Source organism: Panthera tigris, chromosome D2 (genome assembly GCF_018350195.1).
Source record: "Panthera tigris isolate Pti1 chromosome D2, P.tigris_Pti1_mat1.1, whole genome shotgun sequence".
Lineage (NCBI taxonomy): Eukaryota > Metazoa > Chordata > Mammalia > Carnivora > Felidae > Panthera > Panthera tigris.
The window spans coordinates 45,615,830-45,635,693 of record NC_056670.1 but is presented as its reverse complement, the minus strand read 5'-3'; the positions used below and the strand labels follow the sequence as shown (position 1 = coordinate 45,635,693).

Here is a 19,864-nt window from a genome sequence, read left to right as displayed (position 1 = left end):
AAGAAAATGTTTAACTCCTGCCAACCAGTTTTCTTTTTAGATGGAACACTTCCTAATGGCAGTTTTAATGTTATTGCCTTGGTTCAACAAATCAATACCAAAATGAGAAAGATGGTAACTTAATGAGAAAGACGTACTAAATCTTTCAATGAAGGCTTAGTTTATTTATCCAAAGTAAAGACTATTAAAATCCTGGTAAGTATATTGAATTATGAAAAATTTCTTCTTTAAAGAGAACAATGCCAATACAAAATGGTTTTAAATTTCCGTTTTTCAATAGAATGTCAGTATTATAGAAAAAGATGTGTATTTTATGGAGTCAGTTACCGATATATTAGCATGATGTATTGGGACAACAGTGTACCTACCAGTGGTTTCACCCAAACTACACTCCCTATACTTAAACTTAAAAAATAGTAACAGTGATAAATATGGGAAACAATACGTGATTCATGCAACAGAAGATTACAACACAAGAAGTAACCCTAACCTTATAACCTTAACCAAGCTTATATAGTAACCAACCTAAAGGAGAGGGCTGCCCCCGTATAACTCCATTCTTGGTTCTCTCCTCCAAGTCCATAACTTCTTTGTATATCAACTCTGAAAAAGAGGAACAAAAACAAACTTTTCAAAGTCTGAGAGCCAACCTCACAGATATCTGTTTTAAGTTGAACATTTTTACACACATTAAAGACTTCTAATAGTGTCCTTTCAATGGTAAAGTGTCCCTAAGTGTCAGTCTAAGATTCAAAGGTGTTTGTAACAATACCCTGATCCTGAACAATGGACTATACTGAAAGAACAAAATCTCTGGTATAACTAATGTTCCTAAACTTGGATTAAGGATAGAGCTGGGGTTAGAAGCCTTATCTTTTTTACTCCACCAGAACACTGTACTATACCATATCATTCTACACATGCTCAGTTCTGTCTCAGTGAGAGCTTAAATCACATTTGTTTCATTCATGTCTTATTTCCTGGTTGTGGCACAGTAACCTAGTACATTGCAGGTGCTTATCCAGATATCTGTTAAAAGACTTAAGTACAGAAGTGTATGGAAGCCTCTTTAATCGGGATGGAATATACATTTTTTTAATATGAAATTGTCAAATTGGTTTCCATACAACACTCAGTGTTCATCCCAAAAGGTGCCCTCCTCGATACTCATCACCCACCCTCCCCTCCCTCCCACCCCCCATCTACCCTCAGTTTGTTCTCAGTTTTGAAGAGTCTCTGATGCTTTGGCTCTCTCCCTCTCTAACCTTTTTTTTTTTTTTTCTTCCCCTCCCCCATGGACTTCTGTTAAAAAAAAAAAAGCAGGTAGCTACACTTCAACTCCTTAGGATTTGAAGCATAACATGCTATCACAGTCAAGATTTTCCCATGGGAACCTCATTTTTTAACTGGACTTCTGGACAGTGGATGGACTGTGTGAGCACTGTTCCAACTGAAGAGAGATGCCAAATGCTGCCTTGAGGTCCTATGTGCCTCCTGCCCTGCGTTCTTCTAAGTGATCCTGAGGTCAAGTGTGATGCACCATAAGGGTAAGAATATCTACTTCAGAAGAGCCTTCTAGTCAATGCTACAATCACCATTATGCATCACCATATTTGAGTCAGGAATCCTTTGAGAACTGCATAAGCACAACAAACCCTCTTCTGAGGAAAATGTACAAGTAGAGAATGTTGCCCAGAATTTCAAGGAGTCTGAATTTCCTTCAACTGATAAGGAATCTCTGATTATAAGGTAAATTGAGTGGATATGTTGAAATGAACAAGAGCTAGAGACACCTAACTTTCCTTGCTATATTAATCTTTTTGGGCTTCGAAGGAGAAAAATAGGATAGAGGAAGGAATGAAAGATGCTTTTCTTTAAAGAAAAAAAGGGGAGAAGAACCAAAGCTACTTAGGAGTACTAAGTAGGCAACGCAACATGTTAAGTTAATGGCTCTGCCAACAGATTTTTCTTTCTGTTGTAATGCTAATAAACCTCTTAAGCAGATCTTTAAAAAGGCAGTTTGCAGGGCACCCAGGTGGCTCAGTCGGTTAAGCATTCAACTTGGCTTTGGTTCATGTCATGATCTCGTATGGGATCATGGGATCTCCCAATTGGGAGATCGGACCCATGTTGGGCTCTGCACTGGGCATGGAGCCTGCTTGGGATTCTCTCTGACTCTCTCTCTCTCTCTTTCTCTGCCCCTCCCCTGTCCAAACACTCACCCTCTTTAGAAAAAAGAAAAAAGAAAAAAGAAAAAAGAAAAAAAGGCATTTTGTGGTTAATTACTGAGCTACACTTAGACTAGGAGAAAAAGATACAGAATAAATTCCAGATACATCTTTATACACAAACAAAAATACAGTTGACTCTTGAACAACATGGGTTTGAAATGCATGGGTCCACTTATACGTGGACTTTTTTTCAACAAATATATGCACAGTACTGTAAATTTTCTCTTATGATTTTAATAACATTTTTTTTTCTCTAGCATACTTTATTGTAAGAATACAGTATATAATACATATAACATTAAAATCTGTGCTAACCAACCATGTTATTGGTAAAGCTTCCAGAAAACAGCAGGTTATTAGCAGCTGTTTTAGGGGAGTCACAAATTTTATGTGAATTTTCAAGTGCGTGAGTCAGCACCCTAACCCCTGCATTGCTGGAAGGGTCAACTATACTGTGTTACACTGATTTTAAGATGCACTTTTATCAGTTTATTATCTTGGAAATGGGGCTGCATCTTACAATCAATGGTGCCGTGCCCCTGGCAGTGTTTTCTTAGTGGTATACAGCGGTGTGTTTTACAACTGGTGGCCTATTAAGGTTATAAGAAATACATAAATGCCTATTCTAAATGTAATGGTATATAAAAATATCAGGCAAGATATTTTAGTACACACTTTGATCCACAATTACATTCTTGTACATTACTTATTACATATACAGATATACTAGGTTCTACTCAATTCTATCACTCTGGTGGGCTCTAGAGGGTCTGTGTGTTTCCCTAAAGTCAACTCAGAGAAGACTAATCTCTGGTTATTCCTAAAAAGAAAGAATCAAATTCATTCTTCCCGAACAGGTTTATAGACAGATCACTTGTTTAAGTTTGTATCTCCTCACTACCTTTAGCCCTGCAACCATTTTGGTACTTAGCTCTTAATAAGATGTCCTCTGTCTCCATTTTAAGATAAGGTAAAGAAGGGACCAAGTGACCTGCCCAAAGTCATGCGGCTATAAAAGTCATCAAATTACTAAATGACAACAATGCAAATGGAAGTGAACAGGATCTAAAAATTATCTGGCTCCAGTGTTCCAGGGAATCTTTTAATGAAAGAAACACTTTAACATTTCTGTGACAATCAATGTATTATTAATGTTTCCCCACATACACAAAGTAAAACTACCATATTAGAGTTGCAAAGATTAAAAAGTAACTCGGTTGGGGAGGGTGGGGGTAAAACAGACATTCTACACAATGCTGATGGAAGTATAAACTGCTGTAAGTTCTATGGAAAGTAATTTGGGAATATCCTTTGGCCTGACAAATCTCCTTATAGGATTTTTCTTACAGGCCCGTTCTCACGTGTGCACAACAACACTGCAGAGCTGTCTGTAACAACAACAGCCTGGACACAAAGCTCTTCAAGAGGGAGTTAAATACAGAAATTGTGACACAGTCGTACAGCAGAATGCTAACAGCTTTTAAGCCAAATGAGCCAGATATGTGGAACGAGACAGAAGAATCTTGAAGATAAATGATTATATCAACAAAGCAAATGTGAACAGTATACGACCATTTGTGATTAAAACAGGGTGGGAGAGAAAGAGAGGGAGATGGCAAACACAAGTCTGTGTATCTGTACACTATGGAAGAACATACAAATTTCAGAAAGCACTGATGTGTCTCTCTGGGGTAGGAAACACGAGAGATTCAGATTAAGTCAGGGATGGAGGAGACTTAATTTCTACCTCTGTAAAAACATTAATAATCCTCTTACCAAATATCAGTTATGAATAACAAGTATCTTTAATTTTCCTAACATGATTAAATCAACATAAAGATTCAGATGCTCTTTCAGCTTCATCTCTAAGAACTTGGCGAATGTTACCTTTCCACTCTTCTATTGTATGTTCCCTTTCATCTAATTGCTTGTCAGGTATCTTGGGTGGTGGCTGAAAAACACAAGGGCAGTAATAATTGAGTTGCTTTATTGGGAGTACATAAATTCTTTATAATTATTTGAAGTATTAGAGGCTTTCAAAAATACATCATCAGACCAACCTTCTTATGTAGAGAAACTAATTTTGGACAACAAAATGACAAAAAAAAAAAAAAAAGATGTTGAACTGTCTTTTTCTCTTCCTCCAGTTTTTGAAATTGTCACATTTTATTTATATTACAGAATTGTGCTATGCTTTGGACACAATGATTTGTTTTGCAATTAGTTACAACGTTTTCCCAAAGTGTTCAACATTCTAGCTCATTATGTAAAAGGCAAGGCAAAAAGGTAAGAAACAGTGAGATGTAGCTTTATTTTGTGTCAGGGGTGCTTGGAGATGCTCATTAATTTAAGATACCATTCATGCAAAAACAGAAAAATACCATCATCATTTATCTATACTTTTATTTAAATTTAAAAAGTCTCCTCCAAACCTAACTCTAACTCAGTATATTCTTCAAACATTAAGAAAAGAACTTACAGCTTCTGCTTCAGAAGGATCATACCAGACATTGATATATGGATGCTGGAGGGCTTCGTCTACAGAGATCCTTTTAGATGCATCAATTACCAGCATTTTGGATAACAAGTCCCTTGCCTGACTGGCTGTAAAAATAATGATGTTAATGTACATGTATCTCATAAAAGTTTTTAAATTACCACAAACTTCGGAAACTTGACATTATCATTTATCAAAAAGTATATGTTTTAAAAAGAACAGATTTTACTATAAAATCTGGTCATACATATGGTCAAAAAAAAAAATTTACAAAAAAAAGTAACTAAAGTCTTTCACTTTGTTCCATTACCCAGAGAGGACGCTGGGTTATATCCCGTAAGAACATAAACACACAAACACACACACACACACACACATACTCAAAATGGGATTAAATATATGTATTTATAAAAAGTACCTTTAAGTTTGTTGTGTTCCGAGTCAGCTGGGAAAAGTACATCGGGGAAGAGTTTCTCAAAGCTATATCCAGCATATTTAGGTCTGTTTTCAACGTAAGTCCTTACTGTTGGTTGTAGTTTCTTCATGAATTCAGGGCATGGTGTTCCAAGCTGTTCAATAACTTTATTCCACTGATCAATATCTAATATCAAGTAGCTAAGAAAAATACTCTGTATCTAATGTTCAACACATTAGTCATATCTATATTAAAATGACAAGAAAATGGCATTTAAAAAACCCTAAGAAAGAATGTGGCAGTTATATATCTTCTGTCTTATAGCCAGTTTGTAAAAGGCAATGACTGTAGACAGACAGAAAGGATCAATAAACAAGCTTTGTTAACCTTACTTTGTGTGTGTGTGTGTGTGTCTAATACTGATTTTACCCTAACAATGGAAGCTTAAACCTACAAATTCTATATACAAGTGATAGGTGACTGAAGAAATAATGACAATTACTACTCACAGGGAATCTGAATTTAAACTGTGCACAATTCTAGAATACAAAATCTGTCTTTTCTTGCAGCTGATCAGAAAATGTGAAGGATAAGAAATATTTCTTACAATCTGTCCTACATTTTTTAGTTTTCTACACTGACAGAAAATAACCTGTAGCAATAAAAATGATGGGTCTAACAAAAGTGCCATTTTCTTTTGCCACTCTTTGTTTACCTTACATTAATGAAAATGTTTTTAAAGCTCTGAAACTTAAGAAAATGAGTCTGTTTTGGTAAGTTGTGAGGTTAGGATTCCTTGGTCTTTTTCCTCCTAGTCTTTATACTCCAAGTCTTCTCTACACACTAACTCAACTTTTCTTACTGTAACCCAGTGAGTATGGCTTTTTCCACCCCCCCTCCTACAACAACTCTAAGTGTCACTAGCTGATAAACACGTAACAGATCACTGTTAATATGAATACTAAAAGTGGTCAGATGAACAAAAAGAATGAACCCAAATCTACTCATCACCATATAAAACTATTACTGCTAAAATTCTCTGATGAAAATATCAGTATGTTATGTTGAATAATGAGACAGCAACCAAAAAACACAAAACACACAGAACATTAACAAAAGAGGAGGTGGTTGGGGGTAAAAAACCAAAGGATGAACAGAAGCAACAGACATTTCTAAAATTCATATTAAGTCCTAAGGTACTTCTAAGACTTACTCAAGTGTACAATTATTAGAAATTTTAATGCAAGCCATGATTTTTGATTTAGGTTAAATAAATCAACTCAAAGCCAGCAAGTAATTGTGGATAATTAACTTGAGCAGTTGTCAGAATTAACATACAAAACAATAAATGAGGGAAAGGAAAGTCTATGTCAAATAGCAGGTGGTATTTTGAAAGAGTAATTTAACAATACTTTATTATTAGGGAGAGACAAATACATTATACCTGACCAAGCTGAAGTGCTATCATACATTTTGACCTTTAGAAACTACATTTTAGGCCAAAGGTAAGGATACGATCTGTACCTGGGAACAAAACACCACCTTTGATCATTTCTCCCATGATGCACCCAACTGACCAAATGTCAACTGAAAACAAAATGCAATGACATTAACATAAAGATTTTGGTTAAAATAAAAAAAAATATTTAAACATTAAAAAAAATCACATACACCATGTATACTTTAAAATTATAGAAAGCAGTATAAAATAAAAATGAGTGACAGTGAATGTGCTCTAACTACCAGCAGAGACTGTATGTCCTACTGCCAGATGCAGCCTACAAATATTTCAGCTTCTTTTCTCAACAATTTTTGAACTATAACAGCCACAAACTTTACATCTGTTTACGAAACCCATATATATATGTATATATATATGAATGTACCATGTTTATTTTCATTAGAGAACACAAGGAAGTTCATCACCTAACTAATTAAACTGCTGCAGCAGCACAAGGATACAGTCCCTTCCTGGAAAGAGGATTTTGTGGCAAACCATTTCTCCCATAATGCACCCCACAGACCATAAATCCACTATATGTTTGCAGCACAAAAGAAGGAAAAGCAAAGCAAAAGGTCATTAAAATCAAAGAAGCATAATATGATTGCATTATATAAAAACTGCAAAACATCACAAAAAGAAAAAAGTGATTTTAATTTTAGCTAATGGAATAATTTAAAACACAAAATATTTTTCAAAAGGCTTTGATTCACAAAAGCAAACGTGAAGTATTGCCTTTTAACTACACATCTAATTTTAAAGTGAGAGCTATGCACAGAAATCACATAAGAAACCTATACATTTTGTCTCTAAAAATTTGTTTATAAAACAGGCAGAACAAAACACAGACTTTACAAATAAGGCTGAAAATGAACACGAGGTAGCAAAATTTAAATAAAATTCTGATTCTATTTTGAGGCTCAACTGTGCATTATACTCTCTCTTTAAGTCAAATAAAAGAAAAAAGCATGAGCAGAAATAATCTAGTATACTAAAATAGTTACACAGAAAGAATGTTTCTATGAACAATTACAGTTAAAAAGTTAATCGAAAGCTCTTCAGAAATTTTCAAACTGGATTTCAAACTGGATAAATGCATTAAAGAAATCCTATGTTTATTCTGAATCAGAAGTAATTTGTCTTCTTGGCAATGCCATGTTACATTTACCCTACTATCCCAAAAGGAACAAGTGCTTAGAGAACGAGCAAATAATCAATTAAGAAAACTTAAACTTTTTTCTCCACCTAAAGTTTTTTAAACCCATATAGCCAAACTGCTTTGGTTTAAGTTAGTTTTAGCTGGGTACAGTATGAAAGTTCCTACAGATTTATTATCTACAGAGTCTCCTCAATGACTCACTGACTCTTATCACTCTAATCAATGCTGAAAAGAATCTGCTAGACACAGAAAGGGCAATCTCCACCTGTTTCACTAATACACCCTGACATTTTATATCTTTGGTCTGAAAATTTGGTAAAAACAGGAGAGTACATGGCTAAATTTGTTGTGGTAATCACTTCATAACGTATATAAACACTGAATCACTGTGTTGTACACTTGAAATTAATATAATATTGTATGTTAACTCTACTTCAATTAAAATAAAAAGGAGAATAGGTGGCTGCAGCTTAATAGAAGAGGGGAAGAATGAGCAATTTTAAAAGAAAGCCTTAGAAACTTGCATTTGTTTTTGAAGTTTCCAGGCCCTTTTTGAGAGCATGAAGAAAAGGGCAAAAGTATTAGGGAGAGGCGCCCATGCTGGTAGACTTATGAAATTAGAAGTCTGTACTTTCTAATACACTCAATAAAGAGACTGCCAGCTCATTACAGAATCTTAGGAACAAAGTTGGTAATAAATTTTGGAAATCCTGTAGAATTAAAGTTTCTCTAAAATGTTATATTAAGGGGCGCCTGGGTGGCTCTGTCGGTTAAGTGTCCGACTTTGGCTCAGGTCATGATCTCGTGGTTCGTGGGTTCGAGCCCCGCGTCAGGCTCTGTGCTGACAGCTCAGAGCCTGGAGCCTGCTTCAGATTCTGTGTCTCCCTCTCTCTCTCTGCCCCTCCCCTGGTCATGCTCTGTCTCTCTCTCTCAAAATTAAATAAACATTAAAAAAATAAAGAAATAAAATAAAAATAAAATTTCATATTAAAATACATATGAGTTTTGGGGTGCCTGGGTGGCTCAGTCAGTTGAGCGTCTGACTCTTGATTTGGGCTCAGGTCATGATCTTGCAGTTCGTGGGACCCTGGGATCAAGGGATTAAGCCCTGCCTTGGGCTCCAAGCTGACACTCTCCCTCTCTCTCTGTCCCACACCTGTGCGCATGGGCACGCGCACTCTCTCTCAAAAATAAAAATAGAAATAGAAATAAATACATATGAATCCTTATGATTCAAAACTTTCAAGAACAGAATTTTAAAGGAAAAAGTAATACTCATAAATCAGTTCAAAGAACAATTTTTTTTCCAGGGTTTTCATTTTATGGAAAAAAATCTACAACAACTTTTTCCTATAGATTTTTAGAGAATGGCAAACTTTAGTTAAAGATCCAGGACAAAATTTATATAGATAACCTTAAGAAAAACGTTATTTTTAAACAAATTTCAAAAGCTGCAAGCGTGGGAAGATACTGTCTGGGTTAGTGAAGTCTCTCAGAACATAATGAGCCTAATTCAAACAAAAAACTAGCTTTAAAGGGTCAAACTGCTTAGTCTATTTGGCAGTTTAAATATATTCCATTATATCACAGTTTCCAAAAAGCTTTATGGTAGCTTGCAATAAAAGACAAAGTTGTTAAAACAAATGGCGGTGGGTGTCACTAAAAGAAGGAAGTTCTTATGTTTAATTTTGCTGCTAATGTTATCATGAGTGAGCATTACATTTAACTCCATTTCCTGAGGCAAAAAAAGGCAATAAAGTGATCTCCACAATTCTTATCTAAGACAGGAAAGCATGCCAATTCTTCATAGGATAGTTTCTCTTGATGTTAATTTCTGGTAGGGAGCTATGTCCCCAAATCACATTTACAGGTCACTGAGTGACACAATATCCATGACAACCAATAGTTTTACAGCAAATGCAAAAGCAATCTTCATGCTGATCACTTGAAGTATCAACTCTCAAAAGAAGAGTCTAATATTAAATCCAACTCACCAAATTCTAAGGCATACAACAATTTTAGGTAGAGAGTAAGAAAACAGAACAGCATGCTTACTTAGGAAAGAATAATTGTAAGTGTTTACTTTTAATTAATTCAGAAAAGCAAAGGAAATTAAGCTAAAACCCTCCGTTCAATATAGTCTTTTATAAAAAAGAAATTTGAAGATTAATATAGTTTCTTGATTCAAAGTAAACTGCTTGCTGTTCTAGATTTCTTGATAGAAAAAACACCTAGGTCCTTTTCTAGGGAGTATTTTGGATGAAATTGCATTTTAAAAGTTATAGTTTAAGTTAATAATAATCCTGTGCAGATTTATTCATCTCCTAAATATCTGAGTGAGATTCAACAATACTTTTTTTTTTTAATTTTTTTTTAACGTTTATTCATTTTTGAGAGACAGAGAAACAGAACATGAGGTGCAGAGAGAGCGAGAGGGAGACACAGAATCTGAAGCAGGTTCCAGGCTCTGAGCTGTCAGCACAGAGCCGGAAGTGGGGCTCGAACCATGAACTGTGAGATCATGACCTGAGCCAAAGTCACACGCTTAACCGAGTGAGCCACCCAGGCGCCCCCAACAAAACTTCTTAAATTCTATATATGTACATATATGTATAAAATTTCTAAAAATGCATGAACTACATGCCTGATAATTTTCAATCTTGATTCTACTGTTGAAATATATAATTGAATATACCCATATACAATAATGCTATTTCTTTAAGGCAGGATACAAGGCTTTGATGAAACACTGTTTTTCCCCAAAGACCACCTTAATTAATTATCCATCAGCTTTGCAGAATGGCCTCAATGCAGCTCTTACAGTTTACACTAAGTGCTAGAACCTTAGTTTCATGGGGTTGGAAATATGTTCAAATATCACCAATGCAAAGTAGGATTATTACTAAAAACAAACTGTCAATCTACCACATACTTCCTAAGTCCCTGTCAGAAATGCTCATTTTCTGGGCACCTGGGTGACTTGGTTTAAGCGTCCGACTTCGGCTCAGGTCATGATCTCACATTTTGTGAGTTCAAGCCCCGCATCAGGCTCTGTGCCGACAGCTTGAAGCTCTGCTTCGGATTCTGTGTCTCCCTCTCTCTCTGCCCCTCCCTCGCTTATGCTCTGTCTCTCTCTCTCAAGAATAAACATAAAAAAATTTAAAAAAAGAAATGCTCATTTTCAAGTTACAGGCAAACAAATGGCATATATTGTTTCAGGGGCAATAGCAACAAACTCTTTATCCAACTGTAGTGTTGACTGTTATGTACTTCTATTTAAATAAACAGGGGCCCCAAGTTTTTCCAAACATTTATGACAAAATTTATAGTTACTTTCAAACTCCTGATGAACACCTCAGTGGTACATTTAACTCTATGCACTTCCAGCTTAAATATTTACATAATAAATCTGATAAACAAAAGCCAGTAACAGTATTTTGAGTAAATAGTGTTTGCTGACCGTTTTCTTTGTAGCCCATCCCTAGGATGACCTCAGGTGCTCTGTAGTAGCGAGTCACTACGTAAGGCGTCATCATAAAACTAGTTCCTGCAGTCCTGGCCAGTCCAAAGTCAAGAATCTTCAAAGTGCAGTCTGATTTTACCACTATATTACTGGGCTTTAAGTCCTTCAAAATACAAAAATAAAAAATGGCTGCTGTGATATATACAAACATTTTACAGTTCACAAATTGTTAGATCAGTTGTAAAATAATTCATGGTAATTGTTATAATTTATCTCATTACAATCCGTACCACTGCTCAGATTCTTTGTAACAGGTAATTGTGAGACATTAGCTTGATGGCATTTTTCACTTATGAATACATACTTATTACAGAAATTAGCAATGGAAATTATGATTAGCTAGAAATTTTCAATCAAGTGCAATAAAAGCAATTTTGGAAGGTATTTTAAAGCTCACATAAGAACTGTTACAGTAAAATAAACAGAATAGTTAAGGTAAGCATTTATACTCATTTGTATACTAAATTACCAGATTTAAAAAAATCTCATTTTAAAGTCACAATGAGCTTTATATAGATAAGTCAACGGGCCATTCTATTGACAATCCAAGACCTTTCAAATTGGCAGATTTTCAGGGTGCTTTGGTGGCTCAGTCAGTTAAGTGTCTGACTCTTGGTTTTGGCTCAGGTCATGATCTCACAATTCATGGGTTCAAGTCCCACACTGGGCTCTGTGGCTATAGTGCGGACCCTGCTTGGGATTCTCTCTTTCCTCTCTGCCCCTACCCCACTTGCTCTCTTTGTCAAAATAAATAAATAAACTTTAAAAAAAATTAAAAAAAAAAACACAAACTGGCAGACTTTCATTTGTAAAGGACTGAAATAATCTTTTTTTAAAGTCATTAATTATCAGTTTTTTTCAGCTTAAAAAAATTTTTTTTAATGTTTTTTTAAATTTGTTTTTGACAGAGAGAGAGAGAACAAGTGGTGGAGGGGGCAGAGAAAGAGGGAGACACAGAATCCGAAGCAGGCTGCAGGCTCTGAGCTGTTCACACAGAGCCCAAAGCAGGGCTTGAACCCATGAACCCAGAGATCGTGATCCGAGCTGAAGTCAGACGCTCAACCAACTAAGCCACCCAGGCGTCCCATGGACTGAAATGATCATAACCAGTCTTTCCATCACTGGCTTCCCACTTTAAATCACACAAATGTGTTCATAAAATTGTTGTCTGCCCATAGAAGTAGGACACCATTGTCTTGGTGCCACTAATCCATAAAATACTAGCAGTTGATGCTACTAAATAAGGTCCTTGTGAAGAATTTTCTACCTGCCCAACCTTAAGGAATTCTATGCTATGATCATTAAAAGGAAGGCAGCAGCAGCATAAACACTCATGACTTTCAAGTCCAACACACTTTGTCTGTTAGCTCTGATGAATCTTATTATGAACCACGAAACCAAAGAAAGCAAACTCAATGTATCTGCCCACAAACACATTCCATTATGGGTACAGACATGCAGTACGTAACGTTGAATATCAACGATTAATACAAAAGAAAAAAAGCTGGCCTGTAAGACATTGTTTACACTTTTGTAACACCTATATCCAGAAAATCATGTATGTTGTCTTTAGCATATTTTGATAGGCAATCATGAATGGGTTTAGAAGATATGTACTCCAAGGGCTTTTTCAAATTGAAAATAGATATCAACAGGCTTAATGAAATATAAAATGAAAGTTTTCATTACAGCTATTTTGTACATATAATGTCGTACTATTTACAAAACACATTATCTCAGCAAATACAGCCTGTTCAAGAATTACATATTGCAAAACTGAAACTACTTCAGTGTCTACTGTGATGGCTAATGATTAATGGCTCTTTACACTACTACACTATAGCCTAGAAATAAGATGCCAACCTTAAATACTTTATTTTGGAAAGATTAAGAGCAAAATATAATTTTTTTACAAATATGTTTTGTCAAGAAAAAAGTCAACAAAATGCTTCAAAGACTATTACCTGAAATTCATCCTTGTATCAACTTACAGCTTTCCACAGATGTAACACTGCTAACTATCCATGAGAAGAACTAAATTTGCATAAATTTGTGGCAGAGGAAGTAGGATTAATCTAATAACCCAGCTTCTCCACAGTATTTTTCAGTCTCCTCACAGACAAGGCCTAACCATGATTAGCTCTAGTCAATGGGCTGTGAGTGGGAGCAAAGAGCAGAAGGGCCAGGGGCGCCTGGGTGGCTCAGTTGGTTAAGCGGCCGACTTCGGCTCAGGTCATGATCTCGCGATCTGTGAGTTCAAGCCCCACTTCGGGCTCTGTGCTGACAGCTCAGAGCCTGGAGCCTGTTTCAGATTCTGTGTCTCCCTCTCTCTGACCCTCCCCCATTCATGCTCTGTCTCTCTCTGTCTCAAAAATAAATAAACGTTAAAAAAAAAAAAAAAAAGAACAGAAGGGCCAGTGCACGACACCCTGTTGTCTCTTCCTCAGCTCTGGTGATTAGTACCTTCCAAATAGTGGACCCTCTGTCAAGCGAGCTTGCTGAGCACCTATGTCCTTACCCCACCATGACCTACACTGGACATGTAGTATGGGCCATAAACCTTAGCTGTGTTAAGCTCCTGAGAATTCAGGGTTTATTTGTTACCATGACATAGCCTAGTTGTACCACTGCGATTTGAAATAAAGAATATCTATTTGGTCTCTGTCCCAATTACTGGCACAGAGCTCCTAAAACCCTTGCATTACCTAAAAGAGCACTAAAAGTGAAAGAACTACTTTTTGTTATTCCTAAGAAGTCCCATCCAACCAAACCAGAGTTTATGTTAAGGAGGTGACTTTTGTTAAGTTCCAAAGATGGGGGGCTGGTTGCCAGGGGCAACAACAAAATGATTAGAGGGTCAGAACTCTCAGCATTTCCCACTCAGATCACCAGGGAGAAGAAGGCTAAAGACCAAATTCAACATCAAAGGCTAATGATTTAATCAATCATAACATGTAATGCAGCCTCCATAAAAAAAAAAAAAGGACTGGTAAGGAGAACTTGCAGGCTGGTGAACATGTGGAGTTGCTGGGAGAATAAATCTTGCTCAGTACATCTCTCTATCTGGCTGTTTCTGAGTTATGTCCTTTGTAATAAACTGGCGAGTTCCCTGAGTTCTGTGAGCCGCTCTAGCAAATTAATTGAACCCAAGGAAGGGGTCTTATAAACCTCTGAATTATAGCAGTAGTTCAGAAGCACAGGTAACAAGTTGGGTTTGTGACTGGCATCTGAACAGTGGGTACTTCTGGGCCAGATCCCTTAACCTGTTGGATCTGATGCTACCTCCAGGTAGGTAGTATCAGGATTAAGTTAAATTATCAGATACCCAGCTGGTGTCCAGAAAATCTGAGAAGTGTTTGGTGTGGGAAAAACTACCACACATTTGGCATCAGAAGTAGTACAGCAATAGTGTAAGAGCAAAGGAAACACACAATGCTTTTCTTTTACACTAGTCTATTTTAACACTGAAATTAGTACTAGAAGTGGGGTGTTACTATTATAGACACAGAATCTTGGCTTAGCAGATTGAGCAGCAGGCAGCAGCGAAATTAATATCAGAGGTTGGAAAGGTGATCCAGATTATATAATAGCAATACATTTCAGGATCCTGTCACTTGCAGTAACTTGGAAGGCACAGCACTCGTATACTGAACCTGAAGCTCTAGAACAAGGGTTAACAAATTAAGGCCTATTTTTGTGAAGAAAGTTTTATTAGAACACAGTTCTCTTCATTCAATTACCTACTATATACAGCTGCTTTTGTGTTATTAGCTGTTTTGTGTTAGAGCTAAATAGCTGTGAGAGAGACTCTATCATCTGCAAAGGCTAAAAGATTCTCAAGTCTTTACAGAAAAATTTGCTGACCCCTGCTCTAGAAGAGATTGGGAAGCAAAACCTTCATAATGTGTGCTGATGGCCATTGGGCCGCATTTGAAAGAACTGGCCACTTTAAAAGCAAAAATGAAAGGGACCCGGAGTCTAGATTTTCAGGACCTTGCCATTCTAGAAAAGCTAAATGCTACTGAACCCTTAAAAAATGGCAGATTGTCCAGTAACTCTCTCCCCCTCCCAACCCAATATATACATTTTCCTTGACTTCACAGTGGTATTATGTCCCAATAAAACCTCCTAACTTGAAAATATCGTTAAGATGAAAATGCATTTAATATATCTAACCTACTGAACATCAGAGCTTAAGGCCACCCTACCTTAAACATGCTCAGAATGCTTACATTAGCCTACGGCTGGGCAAATTACCTAACGCAAAGCCTGTTTTACAAGTCAAGTGTCGAACAGCTCATGTGATTTATTGGTGGTGTCCTGAAAGTGAAAACCAGAATGGCTGTATGCGCAGGGAAAGCTTGCTACGTGCAGCAGCCGTTCACCCTGTGACTGCGTGGCGGCGGGAGCCGCGGCACTGTGACAGAGTGCTGCACCACATTATCGCTAACCTGGGAAAGGATCAAATTCAAAGCACGGTTTCACACCGTACTTTTCACACCACAGTAAAGTGGAAAAATTAGGTGGAGCCCCCAGGAGGAAGGGACCATCTGTGCTCCTCCACCTTACTAATGAGCCAAAGTCAGATGACTTGTTTGAGGCAATGGAATGTGAGGGAATATGTTGTACACCAAATCTGAAAAGTTCTCTATATTTTTAAAATTTTTTTTAAAAAAGTTTATTTTAAGAGAGAGAGAGAGAGAGAGAGAGAGAGCGCGCGCGCGCACAAGCATGGGAGGGTCAGAGAGAGGGAGGGAGAAAGAGAGAATCCCAAGCAGGCTCCACACGACCAGCACAGAGCCCGACGCGAGGCTTGAACTCATGAATTGTGAGATCATGACCTGAGCCAAAATCAACAGCCAGACGCTTAACCAACTAAGCCACCCAGGCGCCCCGAAAAGAAGTTTTAAATATGCTTGATTTAGCTTGGCTCTTGCTCCTCCATCTTTCACCAGGAGGAAGGGATGTGCCCCAGGGAGGCACCCTTTCAGCCTGGATGCTGAAACGTGAAGGTGGAACAAACCTGGGATCTGAAGCAGTGCCACACGGCCAACCCTGCAGACCCCTGAACAAGCAATAAACGTTGTCTTATGCCACCAATACCTTGGATTTGTTTTTCATGCATCATTTCCACGTAATAATTCTGAAAACCCTGGAGGGAAAAAGACCAGTAAGATCTTTCAAAAACTTGATGAAAATGCCTCAGACTTGTCAACAGAAGCCTGAAAAGTTAAAGGTAGACATTAAATCCAAGAATGCAGAACCAGTGACTAACAACTGTGCTGTGAAAAGAACTGTAATTAAAAACAAGAAGCCTCCTAAGTTTCTGAGAGAGTTGTATTGTCAAAGAGCCCAGGGGTGCCTGGGTGGTTCAGTCAGTTAAGCACCCAATTTCGTCTCAGGTCATGGTCTCACATGTCGTGGGTTCAAGCCCCATGTCAGGCTGCACAATGACAGTGTACAGGCTACGTGGGATTTTCTCTTTCCCTCTCTCTGTCCTTCTCTCTCTCTCAAAAATAAATAAATAAACTTAAAAACAAAAACAAAAACAAAAACACCTCCATTAGCCTGTGACTCTTCTGGCTTTAAAACAGTAGCTCTCAATTCAGGGCAATTTTGCCCTCAAGGGATATTTGGCCATGTCTAGAGACAGTTTTGGTTGTCGTAACTGGGAAGTACTGGTGGGATCTAGTGGGTAGAGGCCAGGAATGCTGCTAAACATTCTACGAGGTAAAGGACAGCTCCTCAAATGAAAGAATTCTTCATCCGAAACATCAACAAGGTCCAGGTTGAGAAGGGTTGCCTTAAAATGACACTTGGGCTCCCCAATATTTTACAGAGAGTAAGCTGAGAAGGCTGAACAGCCCCCAAGGAGAACAGTTTTTTTTTTTTTTAAAGTTCATTTATTTACTCTGAGAGAGAGAAAGAGACAGCATGCAGGGGTGAGGGGGAGGGAGAGAATCCCAAGTAGGCTCTGTGCTGTTAGTGAGGAGCCCAATGTAGGGCTTGAAACCATGAATGTGGGATCACCACCTGAGCTGAAATCAAGAGTCAGACGCTCAACCAACAGAGCTACCCCGGTGCCTCCCGAACACATTTTCTAATAAACACTTCAGATATATTTAAAAGGATAGTGGAAAAGAAAGACTCTTCACATAGTAGAGCCAGGTACCTCAGAGAACAGTGTACAGAGTGTTCCTTGCAGAACTAACCAAGGGATATTCCTCATCCCCAAGGGAAGTGACATTCACAATGCCTGCCCAACAGCATTCCAAATTACAAATAATCAGTGTCTGAGTTTTTCAGTTTCCCCAATGGGATTGTTTACTATGGTTACCCTGGCCTGGTGTGACCATCATATCTAGGGGATGGGGGCAGGGGGAGTAAACAGGAGTGGTCAGATAATTTGATCATTTTAGCTTCTGGACTAAAAGGAACAATGTCTTGATCCGAAGTAGAAATTACCATGTATCACTTGGGAAATAAATGTCTTGACAGACTAGGACTCTGGGTTATCTCCCCTAAGCAAGGGATGAGTGTACTATGTGTGGCATAAAGGGGCAAAGAAGTGTTCGACAGCCTGAAGGGTAGTGTAAGGCAGAAACTAATGCTCACCACCATTTCGAGCTCTGCCTCTCCACATTTCCCTGTCCCTTATAGTTAAGCAGGTCCTCATGACTAGTTCTGCCAATGGGCTCAGAACAGAGGTGATGTGTGTCACTTCCAGGCCAAAGCTAGAAAAGCCAGTACACACCACTTGGCTTTCTCTTCGCTGGACACAATGACTGGCAACTATGCAGATGGTGAAGCTTGGGTCTCTTGACTATGTGGAAGGAACCCCATTCTTCCCCCTGCCTTGTACTGAAGCCCTAAGAGATGAAAATTCAGATTATTTTACCAAGTAAGCGATTTTAGATCAGGTTGGGGTGAAGGGTATTTAAAAATTTTTTTTAATGGCTATTTATTTTTGAAAAAGAGAGCGAGTGAGACAGAGCGTGAGCAGGGGAGGGGCACACAGAGAGGGAGATACAGAATCTGAAACAGGCTTCATGCTCCAGCTGTCAGCACAGAGCCTGACGCAAGGCTCAAACCCACGAAATCTGAGATCATGAACTGAGCTGAAGTCAGACACTCAACCGACTGAGCTACCCAGGCGCCCCAGGGTGAAGGGTATTTAAAATTAGTAGCAGAGCAGAGAGATGAGCATCAGTTGTGGCCTCAAGACCAGCTATAGGAGAGGGTGCTGTAGTTTATCCCATGAAACTTCTTATAACTTCCTCAAGGAACAGACGTCAAATAAAATCCTGGAGGAAGAGTCTCCAGAACCTACTGTATGAAGGAAATGGGAACAAGAGGCACCAGAGGTGTCCTACAGTGGGTCCTGTGGTGCCTGTTCTGATTCCTGATTCAGGACTGAGGCACTCATTCTTCTAGCTGCTGCCAGCGTTGGGTGCCGAGTTTGCAGCAACTCTCTCCAGGAACTGCCTTCAGCCACAGAGAGCAAGTTTTCCAATGTCATGCTGCTCCCCAGAGCAAAAGTCCAGTTAAGTCAACAGCTGAGGCCTCTGGAGTGACTGCATCCAATTCAATTTCTCCCTCTGTCCAGTTTTACTTCCTTTACTCCCTCAAAGATGCTGATCCCTAGGGGAATCCCCAACGAACTTCTTACATGTGTTATCTGTCCTAGAGATTTGTTTCCCACATAGCCTGACCTAAGATAAAAGCACAGACTTCTTCACAGTATGTCTCTTATTAGCTCAAACTTATGTAAATTTTCTACAGTTGTACTTATTTTTACCACTTTATCTATCCACACTAAGGGAGTATGTTAAAATATCCCAATACTGGGGTGCTCGGGTGGCTCAGTTCGGTGAAGTGTCCAACTTTGGCTCGGGTCATGATCTTGTAGTTTGTGGGTTCCAGCCCCGCGTCGGGGTCGGGGTCTGTGTCTGTGATAGCTCAGAGCCTGGAGCCTGCTTCAGATTCTGTGTGTCCCTCTCTCTCTGCCCCTCCCCTGCTCTCGCTCTCTTATTCTTTCTCTCAAAAATAAATAAACATTAAACAAAAAATTTTTAAGAAGTATCCCAATACCGTTGTGTCTGCATAATTCTTCTATTTTCCACAGTTTAAACTCTGTGTATTGTAACTCCACTTCATGTATAAAGTTCTTGACAGTTACTAAATAAGTGAATTACACCCTTTATCCTTACAAAGTCACTGAGAAATGCTTTCCCCCTGGCTCCATGATATTCAATTTACCTGACTAAATAGAATTACCCTTGTTTTCATGTTTCATTTTCGCAGTACATCTTTGCCAATGCCTTTGCTTTTAGCCTTTGGAAGCTAGTTACAATTGTTTGCATTACAGAAACACACAGTTGTTGTTGGTAGTTTTGTGTGCCGAAACCTGAACTTTGTTCATTAAGGGGTTAATTCCCTTTATCCATTATGTTACTTATTGGTCTTCCGTAATTTAATGTTCCCTTTTTATGTTTCTTGCTATGTCTTTTGTTTCCTATCTTTTGTCATGTGGTCTGT

At 38.1% G+C, this 19,864-nt stretch overlaps 1 protein-coding gene across 7 annotated transcripts in view; it reads right to left on the bottom strand.

Moving 5' to 3' along the window:
* MAPK8 (mitogen-activated protein kinase 8) overlaps positions 1–19,864 on the bottom strand; it is a 97,231-nt gene that overhangs the window by 4,796 nt on the left and 72,571 nt on the right. For 6 of the 7 annotated variants that reach the window (XM_042961235.1, XM_042961238.1, XM_042961237.1 and 3 more), the window contains 6 exons: positions 11,264–11,429; positions 6,659–6,730; positions 5,147–5,329; positions 4,711–4,835; positions 4,119–4,182; positions 526–603 (listed from right to left, as the gene is read on the bottom strand). In XM_042961235.1, coding sequence (XP_042817169.1) covers positions 526–603; positions 4,119–4,182; positions 4,711–4,835; positions 5,147–5,329; positions 6,659–6,730; positions 11,264–11,429 — 688 coding nt within the window. Of the gene's footprint in view, positions 1–525; positions 604–4,118; positions 4,183–4,710; positions 4,836–5,146; positions 5,330–6,658; positions 6,731–7,105; positions 7,178–11,263; positions 11,430–19,864 lie in introns of all 7 variants that reach the window. The other variant, XM_042961236.1, reaches the window with a different exon arrangement.